General features: G+C 38.0%; 1 protein-coding gene across 3 annotated transcripts in view; it reads right to left on the bottom strand.

Moving 5' to 3' along the window:
- The window catches only part of TMCO3 (transmembrane and coiled-coil domains 3), an 876,118-nt gene that overhangs the window by 507,815 nt on the left and 355,055 nt on the right, over positions 1 to 13,248 (bottom strand). For all 3 annotated transcript variants that reach the window (XM_044071216.1, XM_044071215.1, XR_006364786.1), the window contains exon 8: positions 11,858 to 11,975. In XM_044071216.1, coding sequence (XP_043927151.1) covers positions 11,858 to 11,975 — 118 coding nt within the window. The remainder of the gene's footprint in view (positions 1 to 11,857; positions 11,976 to 13,248) is intronic.

Below are 13,248 nucleotides of genomic sequence, written 5' to 3'. Positions count from 1 at the left end.
TATATATATATATATATATATATCTGCATCTATATCTATATATATATATATATATATATATATTGTATTATATTACATATATAGAGACTCACTCACACACACACACACACACACACACACACACACACACACACACACACACGCTGCTACTGTTTGCATATTTTGAAAGGGTTTGCAGGCTTGTATTGTTATCCTCTTTTCACGTATTTTGCTTGCTTTGTTCATACTTTAGGATTTTAATTCACTTTAAAACAGACTGTACACTCTCATATCACAGCAACTGATGTGTGTTTGGTATTATAAACACTACTTTGCTCACTAAGGTCATTCTCATCAGTCACATCCTGCCTTTCACAAAGACCAACAAATGTTCTGCAACCGTCACAACTCTCCACCCTGTCAGCCACTTGATTTGATGAAGTCCAACATCTGGGTGAAAGCTCATAGTCTCTCCACCCTGAGCAAGTCACATAATTGTTGACTTTCTAAATTCAGGTGCCAGAAGCATTTCCCATAACCACTACTACTCCTTGCTTATCTCCCACATCCACTGCATTCCAACTCTGAGACCTCCCCCTCCTTCATCACAATCTAACAAGTGCATCATCACACTCTTGAGCTCAGGGGTGTGAAGTTGCTTTGTAAAGAAATTGTTGGACTGTAACTTGACCTTAGCACTGTTCAATAAAGAAATACAGTTAAAGATCAAACTCACAGTGAAAATTGATATCTAATGCAAATACTTACTGTGTTTCTGACTGTATCTTTGTGCTTGAGATCACTCATTTATTGTAAAATTAATCTGTATACCAGTGTTTCACATAAAATGTTAAGTTTTAATAAACTTACAAATAACATAAAATAGAGACTGGATATCTGCCATCATATTTTTGACAGGGATGCTCAGTTCATTTTGATGTTGCGTTTTGGTGGACACACAGGAAGCTGCTAACCTTTTTGTGAATGTCTGAAGTCTCAGTGTTCCTCCCCTCAAAAAAACACGTGAAAGGATAAGGGATTAAAGTTTCTTAAACAACTGTAAGACAGTTAATTTAATTAACAGTTTGGAATAAAACAGTTTGACAAATAGCTAATTGTTTACAACTGCATGGAATTTTTTTCAACTAAATAATTAAAGCATGCATCAATAATGACATCAATGCATCCTGGCAGATTTATTAATAGAAGCAGTGTGCCAATGATTGACTTGATTTCCAATTTTCATTATTCAAGTATCTTTACAATATTCAGTACTTCAATTATAGTAGGCTAACATTTGATGCAGAATGCATTTAAGCTGCTCCATGTTCAAATCACCATAGGCAAAATCCAATACCACTTCCTTGCAAGCTACAGGTCCCCGTCTATGACCCAGAAAACTCATACCACGTATTTAAACATATTGGAAACACTCACCATCCAGCCCAATACCATAATCATGAGCGACTACAACTACCCCACTATTAATACTGGATCTGTTCCTCACTAATATGGGAGACTGCTGCACGCCCTCTAATGTAATGTCTTCCCTTGTAAGGTTAGACCACAAAATGGTCTCCTTTAAAGTAAAAATAAAACCTGGACCCCCAGCTAATCCTGGAATATTCAGGAATTACTCTAAAGCCAAGAGCACTGCATCAATGGGCCCAGACAATATCCCAGGATGCCTTCTAAATAGCATGAAATGACCTATCAGGCCCTCTGGAATTGCTACTTAACTGTAGCCTCTAAAAAGGCTTCCTGCCTCATGAATGGAGAACAGCAACAGTCATCCCTCTGCATAAAGGTGTGCCATCTACAGACTCTGGAAACTACAGACTCAAGTCTCACTAGTCTTATAGACAAAGCCATGGAAAGAATTATCATGGAAATGATGAATAATGATACAGTAAGCCTCCAGGCACTGGACCCAACCCAGTTTGGTTTCATCAAGGGCAGGTCATGCCTACTCAACTTGGTGGACTTCTTTGAGAAGGTCACCAAAGCAATGGATGAGGGCAAAATGGTTCACACTGCCTACCTTGACCTGACCAAAGCATCTGACACAGTATTCCACTTGGGCATTGGTGACATGCTCAAGAGGTTAGGTACAAACCCATATCTCACCTGATGGATAGCCAGCTGGCTCACAGACAGGACCCAGGAAGTTAGAACTGGGGAGTCTGCCTCTACAAAGAAGCCAGTCACAAGTGGAGTCCCTCAAGGATTGGTCCTTGGACTGCTCCTTTTTGACATTTACTTCTCTGAAGTCAAAGCCAATGCTATTGGTGTCTTGCTGACTAAATTTCCAGATGATTGCAAATTAGGAGCGGTCATCGAATCCCACATTGACACAAATGTTCTCCAGGTAGGGCTGACACAGACAAACAACTGGTGTCAGAACCATGGACTAAAACTAAATGCCTAGAATGCATAATAGTATCCTTCATGTCCATCATGTGTCTACAGTAGTGAGGAAATCATTCTATGCTGCACAACTTATAAACAAAGATATGGCATCTAGATCCACTGTATTCAGCATTCATCAGGCCTATTATTAAGTAAAATGGTCCCTTTGATATATACCTAACTAGGCATATCCAACAATTGGAATGTCCACAGAGGTTTCTCATTAACAGAATACAGAGCATAAGTAAAATGTCCTATGCAGACTGCCTCAAGGCCCTATCTTTGTATTCTCTCACCTACAGGTTGTTGAGGGGAGGTCTACAGCTGCCATACAGGGCATTGTCAGATCCCACTCTGATGGGCCTCCTACATATCCACAAAATAAATAGCACCAGAATTACCCATTCTAAAGACTTAAACTTTGCCTGTGATATAAACAGGACCTGCTGGCGAAACAGGTATGTACTCCAGAGACTACCATGTCTCTGGAACAGGCTCCCAATCCATGCGAAGCAGAGTTGCTCCCTAACCCCAATCAAGTGCAACTTTGACAATTGGATGGAAAACAAGAAATTCATCCCTGGCTTGTCACCTATGTCTCTAATGGACACAGGCAGCCAGCCTGCAAATGGTTCATCTCCCAGGCCCCTGCTCATAAATGTTTCATTTCCCAAGCCCTTGCTTACACTTATCAAGGGTACCAGAACTTGTCAGAGATTTGGGACACATGGCTAGGCCCCTGTAGTTGTTAGCCTAGTAAACATCTATGAACCTATGATTTCCATTTTCTAGTGACTACATTTTTGGCAGCCAATAGCATTACACTTAGTAAGGCCTTACTTTGCCTAAGGAAATCCTATGTCCAGTTCAAAAGAATCACTTCCTTAGTTACAGCCATTTGGTCCCCCAACATTTTTTCAGAGTACTGTATAGAACTGGTTACATCCCCTGCCACACCCCCCAAAAATGTTTCCAATTACCTTTCTCTTTTCCATCACATCTCCACCCTTGTGTTGCTAGACAGCCAAACTATCTACACATTCTTTCGTTTTAATTTATACAGGTTGTTCATTCCTTAGTATGCGCACATTTTTTTTAAGGTATCTCCTTTACCTTTCATTAGATATTTCAAGTGTTGTAAGCTATTATCAAAAGATTAAACTCAGCTATGCGGATACAGCAACTCCTCCCTCTTGCAATCAAGCACAGCTCATCAAGGGATGGAGAGTTACATTCCAACAGTCTTGTCCATACATACATTTCCCAGCATGTAAACAATTTATATCAGTTAGCATTTCCATTGCATTGCTTTTATGAATCTTGCTACATAGCCTTCTTTCAGTGAACACATTTGTCTGACTTTGTATTCATCCCTAGACTGAATGCAAGCACTACCAGAACTAACTTCATAAAGTACTGCCTATTTGTTTCCATCCCATAATGCAACAGCTTCCTTTTTCATTCATCATTCATTTACTTTCCTCTTCTTTTCCCCAGTGCCATGGTCCCTTAATTATAAGCCATATAGTACAGTTCAATTTGAAAATAGATGCGTCCATTAGACAGCATGCAGTACAAATCCTCCTTTCAGTCAGATATAAACTTTCAATTTTTATTTAAAATTGTGATACATTACTTTAATTATTGCATTTATATTAATCCAATACTTATTTTTTGCCTGGTTCAATGTTTTTAGGATATCATACCAAAAGTGGCTCACATTTTGGTTACATCAGATCCTTCTCCATATGGACATGTATCCCTTTTAAAGTACTACCTTCACTCAGTGTTCCTAGTGCAATTTTTTTTGGAAACTCACACTTTTTGAAAACTGGCACATTTTGTTTTAGCCATCATTTTCTTTTGGAAAACGGGAAAGGGCTTTGAAGGGAATATCTCCCTTGAAGTTTCCTTTTCTACATCAGTTGACAGTTTGCATGTTCCCTCACCACCTTCTCCTGCCTTTAAATCTTCTTTTCTCTTTGCTAGTTCATTCTTTGCCTGGTGATGGTCTGTGTAGGATTTTAACCCAAGTTGAAAGAAGGCTCAAACATAATGCAGGATACAGCAACATGAAACAAATGCTCATGCATCTGCAGGGTCTTATGCAAGGAGGAAAAACATTTCTGGTATTTTGTGTTTGTACTGAAAATTTATTACCCACATAACCTCTAGTGCTTCCAGCCTTTAAGATTGTTCCCTTATTCCACAAAATAGAAGGGATTTCCTCCTTTAGCTACTATGTGTGTAGTTTAACCAATATAAATCTCATTAGCGTTCTCAGTCTCAAATCAGGAATATTTATTCTATGTGCTCCTTCTATTATAATATAAGACCAGTCCATAAGGCACTTTGTCAAAGTCCTTGCAATCCTTCCCTTCAATTTGCTTTGCTATTGCTATTTCTGTAAATCTGTAGTTGTCTCTACATAACCTATCCTTTTGTTCAACCAGTTTCTGTGGCATTTGTTCATATTGTAATTGCTGTTCCACCATTTTTTCTTTTTACTCCTTTTCAGTAGTTTGCATGCCAATTATTTCCTCTGAATGCCTGGTTAAAACATCTTGTATTTCCTGCAGCCACTTCTTATTTATCTCTATAAATTCAAGCTTGAACATTTTAGAATCCATTTGGTCAGCCTTTCTCTCTAGGGTGACTGAAGAGTCTTCACCTTCAGCTGCCATTATCATCTGCTCTCCCCTCCTCTGTTCCAAAATACTGCCTTCAGTTTCCAAATGAGTTTTTACAGATGTGCTCCCTTTTACTTTTTTCTTTTTTTGCTGACACTCTGGACATCATAGAGACTTCAGCTATCAATTTATGGTAGTAACTTAAGCACTTTGCAGGCTTTTACTGCTTTCAACTGTTCTTTGCTCTGAGCTCTGTTTGTAGCTGCTTGTATTATCACCACCATCTTGGAATCTTGATCACTTGACTCTTTTTCTCCCCACAGCTGCAAAACTAGCTGCACCAGCTCCTTTCCTCATTCACTGGATCTACTGTATCCACCATAGCCTTACCAATCTCAACCTCTCCAGGGTCAGTGAGGAGACTGAGAATACTGGTACAGTCTCATACTGCTTTCCAGACAGTGTTCCCCACCTTCCACCACATCATGGCAGCCTTGTCAGTTCTGCAATTACTATCCTCAGGAGATGCACGTCCACTTCTAAGCATTTGGAACCTCCCAAACTGAGCAGCTCACTGCTCATGCAGCATTTGAGTTAGTCAGTCTCAAATACTATACACTGAAGTCAGTCTAGGGTGCATCCCTCCACCAGGATGAGCAAACAGACATTGACCACTAACTCCCATTCTCCCCTTGTAGCCACTCCAGCGCACATGCTAATAATCAAACATGAGTGGTCTTGGATACTCATCCCTTAGCACTATTTGCATACCCACTGGCTTTTAGCTGACTTGAAGCAGGGATTCAAGTTCAGCTATAGGGCTGACATTGCTCTATTAGTCATCATTGAATGTCTGCCCTGACATTTCAACTTTCATTGTGTACTTGAATCTGTGTTCTTAGATTTATCCAGCATGTGTGATAATGTTAACCAGAACCTTTTATTAGGTTGGCTTGTTCAGACAGATTTAGGTAGCTTCTTCTAGTCCTAACCCAGGAGCTAAATTCAGGACAAGGAACCAATACTCCAGATGGGACTTGTACTGCTCCACTCCTTCTACCTGTGCTCCATGATATGTCTCAGACTATCTGATACTTTCTCCCATAAAAATTAATAGGTGGCAGCAGTATGACGTATCCAGTGCAATACAGTATGAAGAAAATTTGCTACTGCCATGCTCTGCTCTTGCTAATATTCAAGCTCAATCATTCCTTCAGCACAGCTTTTCAAACGTCCATGCCTGTCTTGCAACTTCCGGTCTCTGCTTGGGTGTCAAATAACAAAAAATAACATATTCTGCTTTGTAACTTCCCAGCTAGATCCTTCTCATCTTCTGTCAAACCTGATAACTCTTTTACTAAAGTTAACATTGAAAACAAAAATACTTTAATAGACTTAATCCCAGTCATTAAGTACTTTTTTCTAACAAGAATGTTTTCAGACGAAAGCGAAAGTAACACTACCAACAATTTATATATATATATATATATCCCATAAATGACTGCATGGCTTTATAATTAAGCTAACGGTTTAACCTCTTTTTCTTTAAATAATCTTTAAAATTTCCTTTATTATTAATCCCTGGATAGAGTATGCATTTAATTTCAACTGCCACAGGTATTCATTCCAGTCAAGCTCATCTTCAGTATTAAATCTTTCATTAAAACTACTAACACAATCTAACACTGGAAAAAAAAGTTTTCTTGTTTCCCCAACTTAAAGCATATCCAGCCAGTGCATTTTTCATATCACCTATTTCTATGGCATGCATATGTTCATAAATCCTGTTGTATTACTCCCTTGTTGTTCTTCCTATATAGAAGGTTGAATAAAGTACAGCAAGTCAAATCTGCCAGGAATCTTTAATTTGGAATGTATTATATTTATTTATTTTTTATTACTTGCATGTCCTCCCCGTGGTTGAGTGGCATTCGAAAGACATGCATGAATGGCGTGCCTTTGTTGAAGGTTGGGCGTCGAGCTGGCACCTCGGCACCATAAAAATCTACTGCCAATCATTAGCAGACCAGAGTTCCGCTGTGGCAACCCCTAACCGGGAAAAGCCGAAAGAAAACAACAACTAATATTAATATTAGTATTTGCTGTAGCTTGTCTATGCAAGCCCTTTTGAAAATATCTCTTAGATTTGTACTTCTCTTTTTAACAAAAAAGGTGCTGCCACTATGTTGCTAATGGTATCTATAAACCTAACAAAAAAATTCCAGTTTAAATTTTTTAATACTTCCTTCATCTACTGAGGATTTAAAAAGCATCAGTAAGTTATATTTACTAGAAAATGAATTTCTATCTCCTACACTTTCAACAGGCAATGCAAGATGTTGCTCTTCTACTCCACACTTCACTTGCGACTTCACTAGCACAATTCTCAGAACAGATTCTGTTAATAAATCTATTAGCTAACAATGAGCATTCCTTTTGAAAATACTGCTCATTATTGGTCAATCCACTCACTCTTATAAAACTGCCTTTTACTGTATTCTTTTTGAGGGACTTAGGAAGCATGGTACTATACTCCAGGTATGCATTACTCTGAACATCTTTTTTGTGTATCTTAGTTAAAACTGATACTCCATTTTTATAAACAGTCAAATGTAGAAAATTAATAGACTTAGTAATTAAAAGTAAGATGTAAAAAAAAAATCACATACACAATTCATATAGTTCATAAAAATATTCAAATCATGTATACTGCTCCTCCGCAGAATAAAATATCATAGTTTCATAGATAGATTATAGGTTCATAGATTAATACTAAGCTAACTGCCCTTGCGAGCCATTTTAAGCCTAGCCAATTATCCCTTGTGAGTCTCAAACCCTGCACCTTGTGTTTGTAAGGCAAACACCTTAACCATTAGGTCACCCTCCACCACTGTCTGGTCATCAAATATCGTATTTAAAACAAAAATATTATGCTGAGTTTTAAATTTGGAATTTGCTCCTTTTCCCATTGAGACATAATTATACTGACATAGCTAGAGGTCATCACTGCTCCCACAGCTATGCCATTCAACTGTCTGTAGAAATGTTAATCAAATTCAGTAAAATTGAAAGACAGAATGACAGCCAACATTTTACTGAGAGGCCTACAAAACTGGTCAAAAAAACAATTAGCTGAATAAAGCTGTTTGGACACAAGCTCAAGCCCCAGGTCATTTGGTATGGCCATATATAATGAACAAATGTCAATAGTTACCAAAAGACCAGTTTCATTAACTTCAACATCAGCAATTTTACTTACAAAATCAAATGAATCTTTGATAAGAACACTATTTTTCATTAACAACCTTTTATAAAAACTTGTCAGCATATATGGCCATTGCTTCAGTTTTACTGCCACATCCTGAAGCAGTTGGTCACATGGGGGGGGGGGGGTTCTTGTCTACTTGTCTAAATTTGTATGTATTCTTGACTGGCCAACTAGACTAATTTTTAGAAGATTTCACATTTAAATATTCAGCTAAATCATTGTTAATCATATCTGATGTTAACCATTCTTCAATTAAAAAATAGATCAATCTTCTTTTTCTTTCGGTTTTTCCCGGTTAGGGGTCGCCACAGCAGATCACCTGTCCACTCATGATTGGCAGTGGAGTTTTATGGTGTCGAGTTACCAGCCCGATGCCCAACCTACCACAGAAGGCACACACACACACGCACTCGCACCTAGAGCCAATTTAGAGTGTCCAATCCACCTACAACATGTCTTTGGGATGTGGGAGGAAACCGGAGCACCCGGAGGAAACCCATGTGAACACAGGGAGGACATGAAGACTCCGCACAGAAAGCACCCCAGCCGAGAATCGAACCGGAGAACCTCTTGCTGTGAGGCAGCAATGCTAACCACTGCACCACTGTGACCGCCCAATAAAAGAATAGATCAATATGCTTTACAAATAAAATCCCAACTCACCTCTTGATAAAAACTAGTATCACTCAACAATTCTTTTATTTCAGCATAACAGTCTTGCATATTTAAAACTACTATCACATTTCCTTTGTCAGCTTACGTTATTAAAATACCTTTATTAAACTTTAACTTATCCAGGGATTAATTATAAAGAAAATGTTAAAGTTTGTTTAAGGAAAAAGGTTAAAATGTTAGCTTAATTATAAAGTCATGTGATCATTTATATGCTATATAAATTATATAAATTGTTGGTAGTGTTACTTCCACTTTAGCCTGAAGAAATTCTTGTTAGAAGGAAAGTGCTTACTAAGTGGAATGGAGTCTGTTGAAGTATTTTTGATTTTGTTTTTTACTTTATTGCTTTTTACTCATCAGTTTGGTTTGCCAACAGGTTTTTATTCTTTCTTCTACTAAAGTTGTCTGAAGTGCCAAGCTTCTAGGGACTATTTCTAACACTAATCAGAAACTATATTAACCCAAAGTGTCCAAGTCAAACAATAAAACAATCAATGCAGCTCAAAACACTCTTTCACCATCTTTACTCTATGGGCCCACACTGCTGAAAAAAATCCCTTGTATCAGCATCAATAGGCTTGAGGTTACCAACAGTAAAACTGTCAAATCTGCCACATCTCTCTCCCAGTAGAACACATTACATGACTGCCCTAAATTCATTAGTCTGAAGAAAATTTGCCAGTCTGCCTTTCATGATGGAACTTGGGGTCAAGCATAAATGGTTTTATTTTTCCAAATGTCCATCTTGTCATTACTGTCTCTTACTGTCAACCATTCTCTAGCTACTGCCCTGAGTGGACAGACACTGTTTTCCTCTAATGTAGCCAGAATTAAAGTTAACAAGTCTTACAATCACTATGGTGACTCTCCTGAATTGCTTTGTAATGAAACACACCATATTCATTTCTGCAGCACGTATTGACCCTTCTTTATTGAGGACCCTCTCCTTGCAAATCAACTGCAAATACAGAGTGATGACACTCTTGTTCCTACCTCTTCCATTTCCTTCCAACTCTTCTCTGCAATATAAGTATCTGTGGTTACCTTTACTGACCCACTCTTTCCACTTCTCCTTGTTTAAGAAACACTAATCCACGATCTGTCTCCACCTCTTCCTCTCACTCTATTTTCATCCACCTTTTCTCTCCCTCTGCTATTACTTCTGTCTCTTTTCTGTCCTTCTCTACATTTTATCTATCGATTATCTCTTCAATCATAATTTTTAACACTGTCTGCTGACTGACTCAACTCTATATCCTTGTATCCTTGACAAGGCGTTTTTTTTTTTTTTTTTACAGAAGCAATACACTCTATATACTATGGTTTTGTCGGCTGACATCAATACCTATTTTAAGTAACTCCATAATCTAAGTTATGCATGCACAATGTATTACAATATGTAGACTGTACTTACTAAACATAAACTTTCACATTTGTTCCTCCATATTTATAATCAAGTCTTCTCATATTCAGTATACTACAGATTCTTAATATCTCTCATTTGCTGCTTGTCAACTGTAAAGATGTGATAATTAAAACATTAATGTATTTTATTCTGTACTGCTCTTCTCATTGGGCAAATATGAAACCAAATTAATCAATCAAATAAGACAAACTAGGAAGACAAAAGGGAGAAAAAGCAGAAATACTTTGTATTCTAACATACTAAAGCTGCAACAGGTCAGAATTCATATGTTCATATGTATATACTAAGCTAACAACTACCAGGGACTTTATACCCCTAGCAGTGTAATCCAACCCAACTGTGTCCCTATGTACCATGGGCATTTATGGGGGTTCAGGAGGTTATGGTGGTATGTTAGTTTGGGCACTACTGTTTGCCTCTGTCTATCAGAGACATAAGGGCCAGAATTTCAGATTTCCCATCCATTTGTTACGGTTACACTTAAATAGGATTAGGGATGGACTCTGCTTCACATGGATGGAGAGCCTGTTCCAGAGAATGGGGATCCTCTGAGACACGTATCTGACTCACCAACATGTCTTATCTCACAAGCAAAACTTAAATACTTGGATCTAATGGGTCTGATGCGGTTTGTTTTGCAGATGTGCAAAATTCCATCTGAGGATGTCTTATATACCAGGCAATGATTCCCTCTCAGTAATCTGTAGGAAAATAGGATTTTTGGGTGATCTGTGTAGGACAACCTGCTTATACCCTGGATTCTCCTGTTAAGGAACCGTTGTGAGCATTCCAACTGTTGCATATGCCTGGTTAGGTGCATGCCGAATGGGGCATTATACTCAATGATGGGTTTGATAAGGGCCTAATAAAGTGGCACTGTGACTACTCCGAGCTGGATGCCATGCTCTTACTTATACGTTGGGCAACTTAAACCTAACTGCCATCTTCTGATCCTATCCTACATGCTTGTTGCTATAGCAGCCAACTATCATAGAACTGATGATATGCAGTACATGGCATGACTGAAAACACAAGTACTGTACGTGACTACTTTCAGCTTTGTTTTTTTCTTCAGTGCTGCTTTCAAACAGCTATTAATCCCTCACAGTAGTGACCATACATGCACTTCACAATACAAATTACAAGCTGACAATAGTTTTCTTGTCTGAAGGCTCTGAGGCAAGGAAAAGGATGGACACGTCCAATAAAAGCAAATTTAAAGACACACTAAGTTAGACTACAGTTCGTGCTAAGTCTTACTTTGAATAAACAAAAATCTGCTGGTGGTCTTACAACTTCTCTGAACCCCATGTGGATTCTTGACATGAAGGTGTGTGGTCATTATGAAGCTTTGAATATCTGAAGCACCAGCATAACCTGCAATAACAGTTGGCAGCCAGAGGAGCAGAAATTTAACAGGAACACTGTAGGATACATAGGTGTGACAGGAATATGAAAAGGCAGTCTTACCTGTCATAGCTGCTATCTCCTAGTTGAATTAGTGTTGGCATGACTGCTATAAACAAGCCAAGTTGCACATCCTGCATTACTAACATTCCCAGTAGCACACTGCTGTAGTCTACATCACCTGCATGAGAATATCATACAAGAGGTATTATGTACCATTCAAGTTTTTGTTTTTTAGCTATTTTATATTCCACATACCTCCTTTAGCATGGCTAATTTACTGCTGAATTAAGCGCTAAAATAACACAGAAAGAAGCACAGTTTATTGAGAGCACATGGCTGTAAACCAAGAAATGCCACACGTAAACTCTGCCACTCTCCTTACATACTTACTGTGTGACCTTAAGAATGACTTACTTGACTTGTTATTCCAGCTGTAAAAATGGTAAAATGGATAGTAAAGACCCTAATAAAATCATGGTAGCCTATGCTAACTGGATTGGTCTTCAAATAAACTAAGCACAAGTGACTACATATGCCCAAAACAATGATCACAAAACCATAAAAAGAATTTTGTCAAGTAGTGTTTTGTCAAATCTAATCAAATTCATTAAGGAGAATAGTTCTATGAATCCCACAAAGAATAACATTATGAACTACAAATGTATAAATAGAGTCTGACCATCAAAATAACCAAATAAAGATTTCATACCAATAAAATGTTGCCAGTAAAATATCTCAGAAGAAATGTAATATTTTAAAGACCATATGGAGCTATTTACATATGAGCACTTACTAAGCCACTAACACAACAGAATCCACAAAAAAGACTCAATAAAGCATGATATAGACTATGAACAACCAGCAGTTCAAAGACGAAAACTCCAGCAGAATCATTAGCATGTAGGCACAAGAACACAAGAAACTCTTACAGACAGCCTGGACCCAGGCGGCATACGGCTAAATCTGCCATGACAATAAGTCAGAAAGTTGAAATTTAATAGAAAGTCAAAGCAGATTCTATATCACTAACATAGTATCTGGTAATGTGGTACAATAAACAACTACTACAAAAATTGTCTCTAGTTGTAAAATCTGAAGCTTACAGTCAGGTAACCCAAATACAGAGCATTTACATGATGCAAGGTAACAAATGCACATAACAGCAGATAAAGTCCTTAGATGGAATAAGGTGTTGCACCAGTAAAAACACTCTTCAGATGAATGCAAGTGGATCTAACAAAAGCCAGGACTTGGTCCAATAGAGTCACACTCTCATCAAATATCAAACTCAAATTCTGAACCACACAAATAAAATACACCTGATGGCCACTGCAGGTCATAAATGAGGCAAGAGCTTGTGTGTGCTGAAGAGGGGCTAATGGTATCAAGAAGAGCACAGCATTGATTTTGCCAATACTAAACTTCAAGAAACTATTATCATCCAATATGAG

Source organism: Protopterus annectens, chromosome 5.part0, assembly GCF_019279795.1.
Source record: "Protopterus annectens isolate FY-2018-M chromosome 5.part0, PAN1.0, whole genome shotgun sequence".
Taxonomy (NCBI): domain Eukaryota; kingdom Metazoa; phylum Chordata; order Ceratodontiformes; family Protopteridae; genus Protopterus; species Protopterus annectens.
The sequence above is the reverse complement of the archived record's forward strand: the minus strand, read 5'-3'. Positions and strand labels throughout refer to the sequence as shown.